The 15253-nt window shown below is 36.5% G+C and overlaps 1 protein-coding gene across 1 annotated transcript in view; it reads right to left on the bottom strand.

The window, feature by feature from the left end:
- Positions 1-15253, bottom strand: part of LOC127855478 (uncharacterized) — a 138707-nt gene that overhangs the window by 25189 nt on the left and 98265 nt on the right. The window contains exons 7-8 of the mRNA XM_052391096.1: positions 6662-6822; positions 1939-2040 (exon numbers count right to left, since the gene is read on the bottom strand). Of these exons, the coding sequence (XP_052247056.1) occupies positions 1939-2040; positions 6662-6822 (263 nt within the window). The remainder of the gene's footprint in view (positions 1-1938; positions 2041-6661; positions 6823-15253) is intronic.

Raw genomic sequence — 15253 nt, 5'->3', positions numbered from 1 at the left:
ATGACCTTGACCTTTGACCTAGTGACCTGAAAATCAATAGGAGTCATCTGCGAGTCATTATCAATGTACCTATGAAGTTTCATGATCCTTGGCATAAGCGCTCTTGAGTTATCATCCGGAAACCATCTGGTGGACAGACGGACCGACATGAGCAAAACAATATACCCCCTCTTCTTCGAAATGGGGGGGGGGGCATAATGAGAAAACTGCCCCACTCCCAGCAGCCATGTTATTCAACTGACCGGAACCATTTTTGAACTCAACTCTCGTATCAAGGAAACAAATGTTCTGAGCAAGTTTCATGAAAATTGGGCCAAAAATGTGACTTCTACTGTGTTCACATGTTTCCACTATATACATATAGAGAAAAATTCCCCACCCACTGGCGGCCATGTTTTTTCACTGATCCCGACCATTTTGAAACTTGTCTGAGATATCAATAAAACCAATGTTTTGACCAACTTTCATGATGATTGGGCAAAAATTGTGCCTTCTAGAGTGTTAACAAGGTATCTCTATAGCCAAATGGGGAAAACTGCCACTATATACATAGAGAAAAATGCCCTGCCCACTGGCGGCCATGTTTTTTCACCGATCTTGACCATTTTCGAACTCGTTCGAGACATCAATTGAACCAATGTTTTGACAAACTTTCATGATGATTGGGCAAAAATTGTGACTTCTAGAGTGTTTACAAGGTTTCTCTATAGCCAAATAAGGAAAACTGCCCCGCCCACTGGCGGCCATGTTTTGTAACGGATCGGAACCACTTTTGAACTCAACCAAGATATCATTAAGACAAACATTTTGACAAAGTAACATGGAGATTGGGCATGAAATGTGACTTTTACAGTGTTTACAAGGTTTTATTTTTTTTTGACCTAGTAACCTAGTTTTTGACCCGGCACAACCCAGTTTCGAACTCGGCCGAGATTTCATTGGGACAAAGCTTCTGACCAAATTTCATGAAGATGGGACAAGAAATGTCGCCTCTAGAGTGTTTACGAGCAAATGTTAACGGACGGACGGCATTACGACGGACAAAAACAGGTCACAAAAGCTCACCTGAGCAATCAGGTGAGCTAAAAAGGTTAAAAAATAGAGCTTACTTACTTGATGTTTTTTTTCAATTCTTTACATATTTTGTATACCGGTATGTATTTTCAACACTAAACTACTACAAGTAATTGTAATGTTTACTAGATACTTGACTAACCTTTACGCTTAGTCATCGATGAATACTATTACGAATAATTTATGATAATTATGTGTTTGATGCATTACATGTATTCTTGATGCCATTTTCCTATGTTTGATTGCAGAACAATATTGTTACTATTCATATTGTATGTAGATGCAATAATCACGAAATAAAATGTGTTGAAAAAAAAAATAGAGACGAATAGGTAAATAAACTAAATGTTGCAATTACAAATGTCTTTTTGGAAACTTTCAATCAGGAATTTATTCATTTTGGGAAAAATATATTTTGTATCCAAGATAAGATATGGAGCACAATTTTAGCCCATGCAAAACTTAATACAATACTGAGCAATATCTGACAAAGTGTAGGAGAATGACTCCTGACAAGTTTTTGGTTTTCTGAAAGACAGAGGGACAGATGTCTGCAGTAATTCCTGAATCCCCTTTACTATTTACAAAGGTGTATAATAAATATCAATATAATATAACATTTTCATAAAATACAAAAGAAACCTAGAGCAGACCACGAAATACTAGAAGTAACAGACAATGGTATAAACCTATCATTACATGTACTTGACAAATTCCAGGTCATTTTCCAAGAAATGTCCAATATCCAAATGCATTATTACATGCCAGCTTACACAACCTACTTATATGTAAAACTAATAACAATCAGCAATCCTACGCAGTTACTGCAGTTTCCGATAGCTAGGCAGCCGGACGGTCAGTTACCTTTTGGTTCATGGATGGCACATAGATGGTAGGCATGTCAAAGCCAGTCCTGTTGAGACCTGGTCTCTTGCACAGTTCCTGGACAATCTGCATCATAACCCTCTGAAAGAAACAAAACAATTATGTAGTGAATAAACAAGAGGGCCAAGATGGCCCTCGTTCGCTCACCTGAGAGGAGTCTGTTCATTCAATCTTTACCAAATGTCAAACTTGACCTAGATATTGTCCAGACAAACATCCTGGTCAAGTTTCATCATTATTTCATCTGCGAGTCATGATCAATGTACCTATGAAGTTTCATGATCCTAGGCATAAGCGTTCTTGAGTTATCATCCAGATACCATTTTACTATTTCAGGTCACCATGATCCATTCTTGATTTATCATCCGGAAACCATTTTTCTAAGTTGAGTCACTGTGACCTTGACAGCCTTTGTGTGAATCCGTTTTTTGGCACTGTGACCTTGACCTTTGACCTAGTGACCTGATAATCAATAGGGGTCATCTGTGAGTCATGATCAATATACCTATGAAGTTTCATGAACCTAGGCATAAGCGTTCTTGAGTTATCATCCAGATACCATTTTACTATTTCAGGTCACCATGACCTTGACCTTTGACCTAGTGACCTGAAAATCAATAGTGGTCATCTGCGAGTCATGATCATTGTACCTATGAAGTTTCATGATCCTAGTAATAAGCGTTCTTGAGTTATCATCCATAAACCATTTTACTATTTCAGGTCACCATTACCTTGACCTTTGACCTAGTGAACTGAAAATCAATAGGGGTCATCTTCGAGTCAAGATCAATGTACCTTTGAAGTTTCATGATCCTAGGCATAAGTGTTCTTGAGTTATCATCTGGAAACCATTTTACTATTTCGGGTCACCGTGACCTTGACCTTTGACCTAGTGACCTGAAAATCAATATCATCTACGAGTCATGATCAATGTACCTATGAAGTTTCATGATCCTAGGCCTAAGCGTTCTTGAGCTATCATCCGGAAACCATTTTACTATTTCGGGTCATCGTGACCATGACCTTTGACCTAGTGACCTGAAAATCAATAGGGGTCATCTACAAGTTATGATCAATGTACCTATGAAGTTTCATGATCCTAGGCCTAAGCGTTCTTGAGTTATCATCCGGAAACCATTTTACTATTTCAGGTCATCGTGACCTTGACCTTGTGACCTGAAAATCAATAGGGGTTATCTGCAAGTCATGATCAATGTATCTATGAAGTTTCATGATCCTAGGCATAAGCGTTCTTGAGTTATCATCCGGAAACCATTTTACTGCTTTGGGTCACCATGACCTTGACCTTTGACCTAGTGACCTGAAAATCAATAGGGGTCATCTGCGAGTCATGATCAATATATCTATGAAGTTTCATGATCCTAGGCATAAGTGTTCTTGAGTTATCATCCAGAAACCATTTTACTATATCGGGTCATCGTGACCTTGACCTTTGACCTAGTGACCTGAAAATCAATAGGAGTCATCTGCGAGTCATGATCAATGTACCTATGAAGTATCATGATCATTTGCATCAGCGCTCTTGAGTTATCATCCGGAAACCATCTGGTGGACGGACGGACCGACATGAGCAAAACAATATACCCCATCTTCTTCAAAAGGGGGGGGGGGGGGCATAATGAGAAAACTAGCCCCCTCCCAGCAGCCATGTTATTCAACTGACCAGAACCATTTTTTAACTCAACTCTCGTATCAAGGAAACAAATGTTCTGAGCAAATTTCATGAAAATTGGGCCAAAAATGTGACTTCTACTGTGTTCACATGTTTACACTATATACATATAGAGAAAAATGCCCCGCCCACTGGCAGCCATTTTTTTTTAACGATCCTGACCATTTTCAAACTCCTCCGAGATATCAATAAAACCAATGTTTTGACCAACTTTCATGATGATTGGGCAAAATTGTGACTTCTGGAGTGTTTACAAGGTTTCTCTATAGCCAAATAGGGAAACTGCCACTATATACATATAGAGAAAAATGCCCTGCCCACTGGCGGCCATGTTTTTTCACCGATCTCGACCATTTGCGAACTCGTCCGAGACATCAATTGAACCAATGTTTTGACCAACTTTCATGATGATTGGGCAAAAATTGTGACTTCTAGAGTGTTTACAAGGTTTCTCTATAGCCAAATAAGGAAAACTGCTCCGCCCACAACTCAACCAAGATATCATTAAGACAAACATTTTGACAAAGTTACACGAAGATTGGGCATGAAATGTGACTTCTACAGTGTTTACAAGGTTTTTCTTTTTTTTGACCTAGTTTTTGACCCGGCACACCCCAGTTTCGAACTCGGCCGAGATTTCATTGGGACAAAGCTTCTGACCAAGTTTCATGAAGATGGGACATGAAATGTGGCCTATAGAGTGTTTACTAGCAAATGTTTACTGACGGACGGACATACGACGGACAAAGACCGGTCACAAAAGCTCACCTGAGCAATCAGGTGAGCTAAAAAGATGAGCACAATTACAATGACATTTTTAATTATATGAAAAATTATTCTTATTAGTTATAATAATAGGACGAATACAGTCAACAATATCAAAGATTCTTATAAATATGCATTTCACTTAAAAATTCAAAAATTTTCACTTACCATTACTAGATAAGCAAATATCAATAATTACCAGGTTTATATATGGAAAACCTATCCCACAGCATATTAACATTATTAAACCGAATTCATGCAATGCATCTATGTTATGCAACTGTTTATAAAACATAACCATGGGCACTGCAATTTTCTTCAATTATCAAAAATATACAGTCTTTCACTAAAGTACAGATAGGATGAAGGACGCTCCTTCAGTTTATAAGATCAACAGCCAGCCATTTTACTCTTGATCTTTTTCTTTTATCCATGGCATGAATTGACAAACCAACATGATTGTAAATTTCCCCTTTGACAGAAAGTGCGTCTGCTGCATATTAGTACATCTTGTATGATGTCTTTATAACAGAGCAAACGGCACTGCAAGGATTTTGCAGAAAATGATCACTGTTCAAAAGCGTTCATAGCTTTCAACTCCAGACCAAATCAGTAATTTTAAGAAGTGTTGAGTCATTGTTTCATCCGCAGGATATCAAGTCGCCATGATGGTGGTCTTAAAGGATTTGTTCTTTTGGACATTACAACATAGCCACAGATAATTTCAACTAAAACACTTTTGTTATTGTCACAAACACATCCCTATAACAAATTATTTTATAGTAAACTATGAATATGTCTTATTTGTGAACTTTGACCTTGAATTGTGGATTTTGACCTTCTTCCAAATGACCTGATTGTTCAGCCCGCTCTGACTGGAATGGCTTGTAACTTCTGACACCTTATTTGAACATGCTAAGAAAATACGCAATCACAAAAAAATGTTATTCTGATAGCTAATTCTGTGTATTACAAAGAGGAGCCAAAAAAAAGAAACAAGAAACATGTCAATAAAACCAAACCTGGTTTTAAATTGTTTACTTCATACTTTCATTGAAATAACTGTGCAAACCCATGGTATCTCTGCCTGTCAGCTACATACTCACACAATTTCAGCACAATTCCTCCATAAAACCACATTTTGTTGAGTGGAAAACGTTGTTGTTTTTTTAATGACAGTGACCTTGACATAAACTTGATTGAACCAAATTCAATCCTGAGCTAAGTCTGTGTTTAAGCTACATACACTCAAAATTTCAGTAAACTATACCTCCATTCAAACTAAAGTTATTGAACAGTAAACTATACCTCCATTCAAAATAAAGTTATTGAGCAGTAAACTATACCTCCATTCAAACTAAAGTTATTGAGCAGTAAACTATACCTCCATTCAAACTTAAGTTATTGAGCAGTAAACTATACCTCCATTCAAACTAAAGTTATTGAGCAGTAAACTATACCTCCATTCAAACTAAAGTTATACATGCCAGATGTACCTCCATTCAAACTAAAGTTATTGAGCAGAAGCCGTTTTTATATTTTAGGTACCTGGGTACTCAACCAAGCCTTGATTACAATGTCTTAAACTAGGTATTCATGCAGCTTGATATACCTGTATAAGAACAGTAATATACCCATAAATCAAATGTTAATGCAATACCTCCATCCAAACATTTTATTGAGTGGAAATTGTTTATGTTTCAAATAACCAGGATTATTAACTTCATGGAACAATGACTAATTAATGTTTAAAACTATATTTCAACTTAACCTTTTATATTTATTAAAATAGTATTGACCTCAGATTTATTTGGAAATGTTAGATTTATTTGGACAAAATGTGTTAAGTTGACACAGAGTTCAGTGCATCTCCATGGAAATAATTTTTGTTAATCACCTTTAGCCCCCCAGCTTACCTGTGCTATGTTGTCACATGCAGCTTACAGTGACAGTAAGAAATATAGAGGCACAGATTAATGACCCAGTACGTTTGAAATGTTAAACAAAATTATGAACAAGTGCAACAAGATAATAGAATGAATTATTTACAATGCTAAGAGGAAAAACTAAATGTATAATCAATGAACATCATTGCATAGAGAACTTCAGCAGAAACTATCCATCTTTTTCAAAGAAGGGAAACCATTTTGGAGCTCAATCGTTTTAGAACAAATCATAAATAGCAAACAACTTAATTATTGCCTGTATAATTTTGAATTAAGGCATCCCATCAATCGCTCATACCTGTCGGTCACTCTCTAGCCCTGCCTCGTCGGCCTTGCTCAGGTAGAACTTGAGCCTATCAGCATGCTTCTCACTGAGTGCCTCCACAATGTTCAGAGTCCGCTTGCACAAAGCCTGACCAATCGGATCAAAGAACACGAATATCAGGTCAGCCAGATCACCTGCAGTAGAAAATACCAGCTTAGTTTTAAATATGAAATAGCTAGAAATGTCACTGTTGTGCCTGAAATACCTCCCCCGCCCCAAAATGCCACATTGTCAGAGGGCATGGGCAATTAATGTATTTGAACTGCTTGTCCCAAAATGCAAGCTTCATACCATCAAAGTTTTTCCTTTTTACCTCTTATTAAAGTCGAGATACATGGTATGAACTTAAACAAGAGGGCCAAGATGGCCCTAGTTCGCTCACCTGAGAGGAGTCAGTTCATTCAATCTTTACCAAACGTCAAACTTGACCTAGATATTGTCCAGACAAACATCCTGGTCAAGTTTCATCATTATTGAACCAAAACTCTGGCATATGGAGTGATTTTGTTTTTGTAAGATTTGACCTGGTGACCTTTATTTTGAGTTGACCTCCCTTATCAAACATCAAAATTGTGACCTCAAGAGTGTTTACTAGGATTTTGTATAATATAATGAAAATTTGGACAATCTAAAGGCAATAATTATGGCATTAATTATGTGATATATATAAAATCTTTTCACCAAGTCTCATGATGATTAAGCAAAAAATGTGACTTCTAGAGTGTTAACAAGCTTTTTTTACTATATAAATATGAGAAAACTGCCCCCGGCAGAGTGTTCACATGTTTTCACTATATGCATATAGAGAAAAATGCCCCGCCCACTGGCGGCCATGTTTTTTCACCAATCTGGACCATTTTCAAACTCGTCCGAGATATCAATAAAACCAATGTTTTGACCTACTTTCATGATGATTGGGCAAAAATTGTGACTTCTAGATTGTTTACAAGGTTTCTCTATAGCCAAATAAGGAAAACTGGCCCCCCCCCCCCTGGCAGCCATGTTATTCAACTGACCGGAACCATTTTTGAACTCAACTCTCATATCAAGGAAACAAATGTTTTGACCAAATTTCATGAAAATTGGGCCAAAAATGTGACTTCTAGAGTGTTCACATGTTTTCACTTTATACATATAGAGAAAAATGCCCCGCCCCCTGGCGGCCATGTTTTTTCACCGATCTCGACCATTTTCAAACTCGTCCGAGATATCAATAAAAACCAATGTTTTGACCAACTTTCATGATGATTGGGCAAAAATTGTGACTTCTAGAGTGTTTACAAGGTTTCTCTATAGCCAAATAAGGTAAACTGCCCCCCCCCCCCGGCAGCCATGTTATTCAACTGACCAGAACCATTTTTGAACTCAACTCTCATATCAAGGAAACAAATGTTCTGACCAAATTTCATGAAAATTGGGCCAAAAATGTGAATTCTAGAGTGTTCACATGTTTTCACTATATACATATAGAGAAAAATGCCCCGCCCACTGGCGACCATGTTTTTTCACAGATCTGGACCATTTTTGAACTCGTCTGAGATATTAATAAAACCAATGTTTTGACCAACTTTCATGATGATATTTTTGCCCAAGGTTTCTCTATAGCCAAATAAGAAAAACTGCCCCACCCACTGGCAGCCATGTTTTGCAACGGACCGGAACCACTTTTGAACTCAATTAACATATCATTAAGACAAACATTTTGACAAAGTTACATGAAGATAGGGCATGAAATGTGACTTCTACAGTGTTTACAAGTTTTTTCTTTTTTTGACCTACTGACCTAGTTTTTGACCTGGCACGACCCAGTTTCGAACTCGGCCGAGATTTCATTGGGACAAAGCTTCTGACCAAGTTTCATGAAGATCGGACAATAAATGTGGCCTCTAGAGTGTTTACGTACAAATGTGGACAACAGACGATGGACGGACGACGGACAAAGACCGGTCACAAAAGCTCACCTAAAAAATTGGAGCATAAAAATTGACAATAGCAATACTGTGATACCAATACCAATTATGAAAGCAGGAGTTATGGCTCTTGTACACTGCACTTCCCATCAATGACATCCATCTACATATGAAATGTAAAGTTGATATAGTGGAAACCCTCTAAACTGGATCCTCTCTAAATTGGACAAAGTGTCCGGTCCTATTTTTCCCCTATAAAACCATGCGTAAAATATCTCCTCAAGACCGGAATCCCCTCAATTCAGAATACCGGTCATTCTTTTGATAAAAATTGGGTCATTCCAAACGTTATTGTACCTCTTTAAACCGGTCAGGACTGGTTTATTGCACCTCAGACCTAGAATCAAAAACTTGTGAATAGCGGATCAAAGACGCGTGAAATTAATTACGATGGTTGAAAGTTTTGCAAACTGTACAAATTGCAAAACAATTTAAAGAGATTTGGCCTGTGATACACAATCAATAAAAGTGATAATTACGGATTAAAATTACTGATAACAAACATTGGGTTCTTTAGTGTGTTTTGTTTTTGATGTCGGAAGTTGTGCTAAATTTTAATAAGCTTTATCCTATTTAATTTTGAATTGTTTATTACAATTGCTAATTAAGTGTCATATAAAATGGTGATCTGCAGAGTTCTTGAAGCAGTTGAATTTAGATATTCATTCAGATTTTCAAATTTGCAATTAAGATAACTAAGACTAAAAATGTCCGAACCTCCTTCTAAGCGACAAAATCAAACTGATCAAAGAGTCAGAGATGTTGCCTTAACCTACACTCAAGATGCTGTCAGAGAAATATGGGGTAGGAAAGAAGACGATCATGCAAAAAAAATCTGTGTACATGTCTCATTGGAAAAAAATTCTTCACCAAACAAAAGTCGGTTTAATAAGGAGATGAACTGTGAAAAGATCAACAAAATTGTATGGGACTGGTTCTGTATTGTAAGGTCTGTCATTTTTGATCTCTGGTTCCATCATACAGGAAATGGTACTGAGCTTTGCTTAGAATGTGTTTTTTCGCATTAGGCTATGTAATTTACCTTCTGAAAGTAAAATAGTCAATTTCCCCTCTACACCGGAATCCTCTCTAAACCATAATTTCCTCTCAGTCCTGGGGGTGTCCAGTTAAGAGGGGTTCCACTGTACCTCATTTACTTTGAAAGACATACCAAATTCAAACTTTGAAAGCAATAAATTAACAAAGGAAATAATTTAAACAAAAGAACCACAGGTTCTAAGGTGCTAACATGAGGGAACTGAACTTTGCTTGGAATGTGGAGATCGGGAGAATAAAAGACAATTAAGTTCTATTTGAAAAATGAACAGTGTTCTCCATAAACATTTGAGTAGCAAGTTATATTTTCAAAGTAGCCAGCGACTACCTGTACATGTAAGTACTAAAATGTCACTTTTTTTGCACTGTTGAATTGATATTTTTGTGAAAGTAGCCGGCGCCAAGATAGTTAGTAACCAGTGAAATCGCCGGCTGCTGGTGCTTCTGAAGAACACTGATGAATATTTAATTTCGAAGCACATTATCATATAGACAACTCCAGAAACTATGTCAATGGAGTAAAGTTTGTTCTTATCAACAATTATTATGACAGAACATCAATTATTCACAAACCATTTGTCATTATGCTTATAGTAACAATAGGCATTAAATTTTAACTATCCATAATCCATGGGGTCATATCATACACATACGCATAAAGGCAATGATTATGGTTAGGTGAAAAAAATTCACACAAATAGCTTAATTCTATAACAAGTGAAGGGTTGTATTACTTAAATATTATTATATAAAAATAAATCATTTTTCTTTAGACAACGCTAAGCTTTAATTTATCAATTAACCTAAGGAGGACGTTACTGATCAGCTCAGTATAAATTAAGAACATACTAAATGATAAAAGTGATATCATTCAAAGTGAACATTGGATCTATAGATTGTTTGTCCAAAATCTGGTCCAGCCAGCTACTAGTACAGAAGATGTCTATCTTCATCAAAGGCTTCAATACAGTGTCTGGAATTTTTTGTCTGAAAAGGAAATTAATATTCCACTGTTGGGAGAGGGAGCCTCAGACAAAATACAACACACATATTGTGTGATCTAATCCTGCTCATGAAGGCTTGAAACAGCACTTTTGGCCCTGAAAATCATGGCTAACTATGCTCTCTTATTTTTTATTTTTGTTAGAGTTTTCAAAATGAAAGGGACTTGGAGCGCTAGATACAGTTTCCTCAGCAAAATATTTGTTGGCAGTTTTGGGCTGACTTATGATTCCTTCAAATAATAATGATGAAAAGAGCCATGACGTCATGATCACGATGGGAATCTATTTGAGCCGTGCTCTGTGAAAAGGGGGTTTAATGCATGAGCTTAGTGTCGCCCCAGCTTAGCCTGTGCAGTCCGCACAGGTTAATCAGGTACACAACTTTCTGCTTAAACTGGATTTATGGCAAACATTAGCACTTAATTATAGTTATTTATTTGCTCAGTGAAATTAATGTTCTGTCATGATTGGATATAAATTTTACTATTATCATAGTACTTGTATTGTTATAGTAAAACTCTGTGGTCAAATACACTACTTTACATGATACCAATAACACACAAATAAATAGAATGTTCAACAAACCACCTATACATATTATAAATATGAATTAACAAGGGACAAAATTGTCACAAAACCAGGTTTTCATTGTGAAAAAAAATCTGATTAAGGGAGACAACTCAAACTGAACTTTTGAAATGAACAAACAAAATTAACCCCCTTTGTAAGTTTGTTTCAAAATAAATCTATTTTAAGTTGTGGTGACCTTGACATTGGAGATATTGACGTGATTCTTTCGTGCGACACACCGTCCCATGATGGTGAACAAATGTGCCAAATAATTGTAAAATCTCTCAATGAATGACATAGTTATGGCCCAGACAAGCTCATTTATTGCCAATTTTGACCTTTGAACTCAAAGTGTGACCTTGACCTTGGAGATATCGACGTAATTATTTCGCGCGACACACCGTCCAATGATGGTGAACAAATGTGCCAAATGATTTTAAAATATGACAATGAACGACATAGTTATGGCCCGGACAAGCTTGTTCCGCCCGCCCGCCAGCCAGCCCGCCAGCCAGCCAGCCAGCCAGCCAGCCCGCCCGCATTCGCCAATCTAATAACCAGTTTTTTCCTTCGGAAAACCTGGTTAATTTTTCCTTCGGAAAACCTGGTTAAAAAAGGTCACACCATATGTACACAGTTAGTAACAAAACTGTTATTTGTTTGCTTTTTTAACCATTCTTATTTTAATTTATCTTCATAAGAATAAATACATTTAAAAAGAAGAAGAAAGTCATTATAAAATGAAATACTTATACAGAATTTGTTAAATGTTATTTTTTTGTAATAATTCATTGATTTATAAGTTACTGTTGCCTGTGATTAATCAACAAATCTTTTGAGAGCTGTTATTTATAATCTAGATTTTAGAAAATGTACAAATTTTTCGCAATTTAAAACTTTAATTGAGACATGGAATGGAAAAATCTGTAGGTGCAAATGCTGTAGACTGAATGGGATTTCCACAGCAAGGGAGCATCACATCATTTAGTTCTAAGTTCATTGTCTACTATAATGTTATATATTGTTAGTTCTGCTTAGCTGTGTGCTTTGGATGCTTCGCATGCTCTGTATGCTTCATTTACTTAAATGTTATTTGCTGTTAGTATTTTTCCTAGCTTTGTATGCTTTGTGTGCTGTGCATGCTCTGTATGCTTTGTAGGCCCTATATGCTTTATATGCTTTGTGTGATCTGTATGCTTTATATTCTTTGTGTGATCTGTATGCTTTGTATACTTTGTGTGCTTTGCATGTTTTTGTGTGCTTTATATACTTTATATGCTTTGTATACTTTGTGTGCTTTGCATGTTGTTTTTTTGCTCTATATACTTTATATGCCTTGTTTGCTTGGTATATTTTGTGTGCTGTGTATGCCTAGTATATTTTGTATGCCTGGCATGCTTTGTGTGCTTTGTTTGAGTTGAATGCTATGTATGCCTTGTATGCTTTGTATACTTTGTGTGCCTTACACTTTGTATACTTTGGGTGCTTTGTACGCTCCGTACGCTTTGTATGCTCTGCATGCTATGTATGCTCTGTATGCTTGATATGTTTTGTATGCTCTGCATGCTGTGTCTAGTTGATATTTTATTCTTTTTCTTAAAAAAATTATCTGACTTATAATGCAGACAAATCTAAACCTTTTAGTACCATATCTGATGTTGTAATATCATGCTATATATTTTTATGTATATTTGCCTTTTATTTGTAGTACATATTGTTTCCAGTCTTTCAGCTTTTATACACTTGTTATTTCTTATTCATCATGTTTTATAGTCGGTTGTTCAAGCTATCTGAGCTTATGTTTGTTGTTTAACTCTTGCCGACTCAAAATAAATCTTATCTTATCTTATCTTAATCTATTTATTGACACATAGTATGGTCAGGTGTGTACCATAGTTTTAAATATGATTGAAAACAATGTCATAGGGAAATATTGAATAAATGGACATTAAAATTCTTTATATAAATATGTATTGTGTCAAAACACTGCCAAAGATATGGGTTAACAGTATCTCACTTAATCCCATTTTTGTTTTTATGACCAACTGGTGTTGGCAGTTATGTAAATACCCGACACTGTGTGTGTAAGTGGAACAACAAGAATACCGAGACATTACTGGTTTAGTATTCTTAATACACACACATGTATGGAAAGTTCAGCCACTGGTCAAGTTGGAATCCGAGACAAACCAAGAGAGCTGATTAGGCATGGTATTACCCTAATTCTTTTTATCTCACATCTGTTGTAAGGCCATTTGAGGCAACAACAACCACCAATATCTGAAGGCTATATTTTTCAGAAATTGCTGGTGTGGGGGTGGTGGGCAAGGGTTGAGAACTGTTGATTTTGTTATTCAATGTCCATACAAGATACAACAGTGTGACACACTCAAACCTGAAAAGAGGGGCATAACATCATCAACTAGTTGTTAGACCTCATTAACAGACAGATAAAAGTCGGAAAAATATATACGGCATTTGCTTCGTAAATTGGTTACTGCAGTCCATCTTGATTTATGAAATTGTTATTTAAACAAAGGCTGGATAATTATGTGATCATGTTTCATATGCTTACTATTATTTACAGCTTGAACAGCTTAACTTGTAGGCTTGGTCACCAGCTGTGGCTCCTTCCTTACACTGCGATCAACCACAAGACCAACTAGTGCATTTGATGAAAATATATTGAATTTAAAAACCTAGAGATAAGGTTGTTGTCACTAATAGGGATGCCAGTAATGCACAAGTATACATGGACACGATAATAGTAAACCATTACAGTTAATGGGTAATTATTGCTTTTTGAGATGTGATAATAACACAAAACAATATGATTCAGAAGTGTGGTCACACAGTTTTTCAGTCATTATAGCTAGGAAATTCAGTTAAAAGTTATCAATTAATTACTGTTTATCTAATTGTTTCTGTCTTGACAAGAGGGCAATGATGGCCCTTGAGCGCTTTCACGAATGCACAGACACCCATTTAGGAAGGCATGACCAGGTGATCTAGTTTTTGACCCAGATTCAAACATGGCCTTCATATTGTAAAGATGAACAAGAGTGCCAAACTGTCACAAGATACGCCCGTTTTAAGGCTTTGGACAACTTGATAACTTTACCATGACCCATATTTGAACTTGACCTACATAATCATCTGAAAAACTTCTGACCAAAGTTGGTGAAGATCTGATGAAAACTACTTCAATTAGAGAGCGGACACCATGCTAAATGCTTGAAATGCACAAAGTGACCCTTTCGACCTTTGAACTCTTGACGTCTTTCGCATGACATGCCGTCCAAATTTATGGCCATTTTTTTACTTTTGAACTCCAAGTGTGACCTAGACCTTGGAGTTATCGACATAATTCTTTCGCATGACACATCGTCCAATGATTGTGAACAAATGTACCAGGTATTTTTAAAATCTCACAATAAATGACATAGTTATGGCCCGGACAAGATCATTTATGGCCATTTTTGACCTTGCAACTCACAGTGTGACCTTGACCTTGAAGTTATCGACGTAATTCTTTCGCAAGACACACCGTCCAATAATGGTGAACAAATGTGCCAAATGATTTTAAAATCACGCAATGAACAACATAGTTATTGCCAAGACAAGCTCATTTATGGCCATTTTTAATCTTTGAACTCAAAGTGTGACCTTGACCTTCGAGATATTGAAGTAATTCTTTCACGCAACACACCGTCCCATGATGGTGAACAAATGTGCCAAATGATTTTAAAATCTCACAATAAATGATAAAGTTATGGCCCGGACAAGCATTTGACCCTTGAACATCAAGTGTGACCTTGACCTTGGAGATATTGACGTACTTTTTTCACATGACACACAGGCTCATGATGGTGAACAATTGTGCCAAGTTATTTTAAAATCTAACGATAAATGACATAGTTGTGGTCCAGACAAACTTTTGGTTTGAAACACACTAAGTGACCCCG

Source organism: Dreissena polymorpha, chromosome 1 (genome assembly GCF_020536995.1).
Source record: "Dreissena polymorpha isolate Duluth1 chromosome 1, UMN_Dpol_1.0, whole genome shotgun sequence".
In the NCBI taxonomy this organism is placed as follows: Eukaryota; Metazoa; Mollusca; class Bivalvia; order Myida; family Dreissenidae; genus Dreissena; species Dreissena polymorpha.
This window is presented reverse-complemented; position numbering and strand designations above follow the sequence as displayed.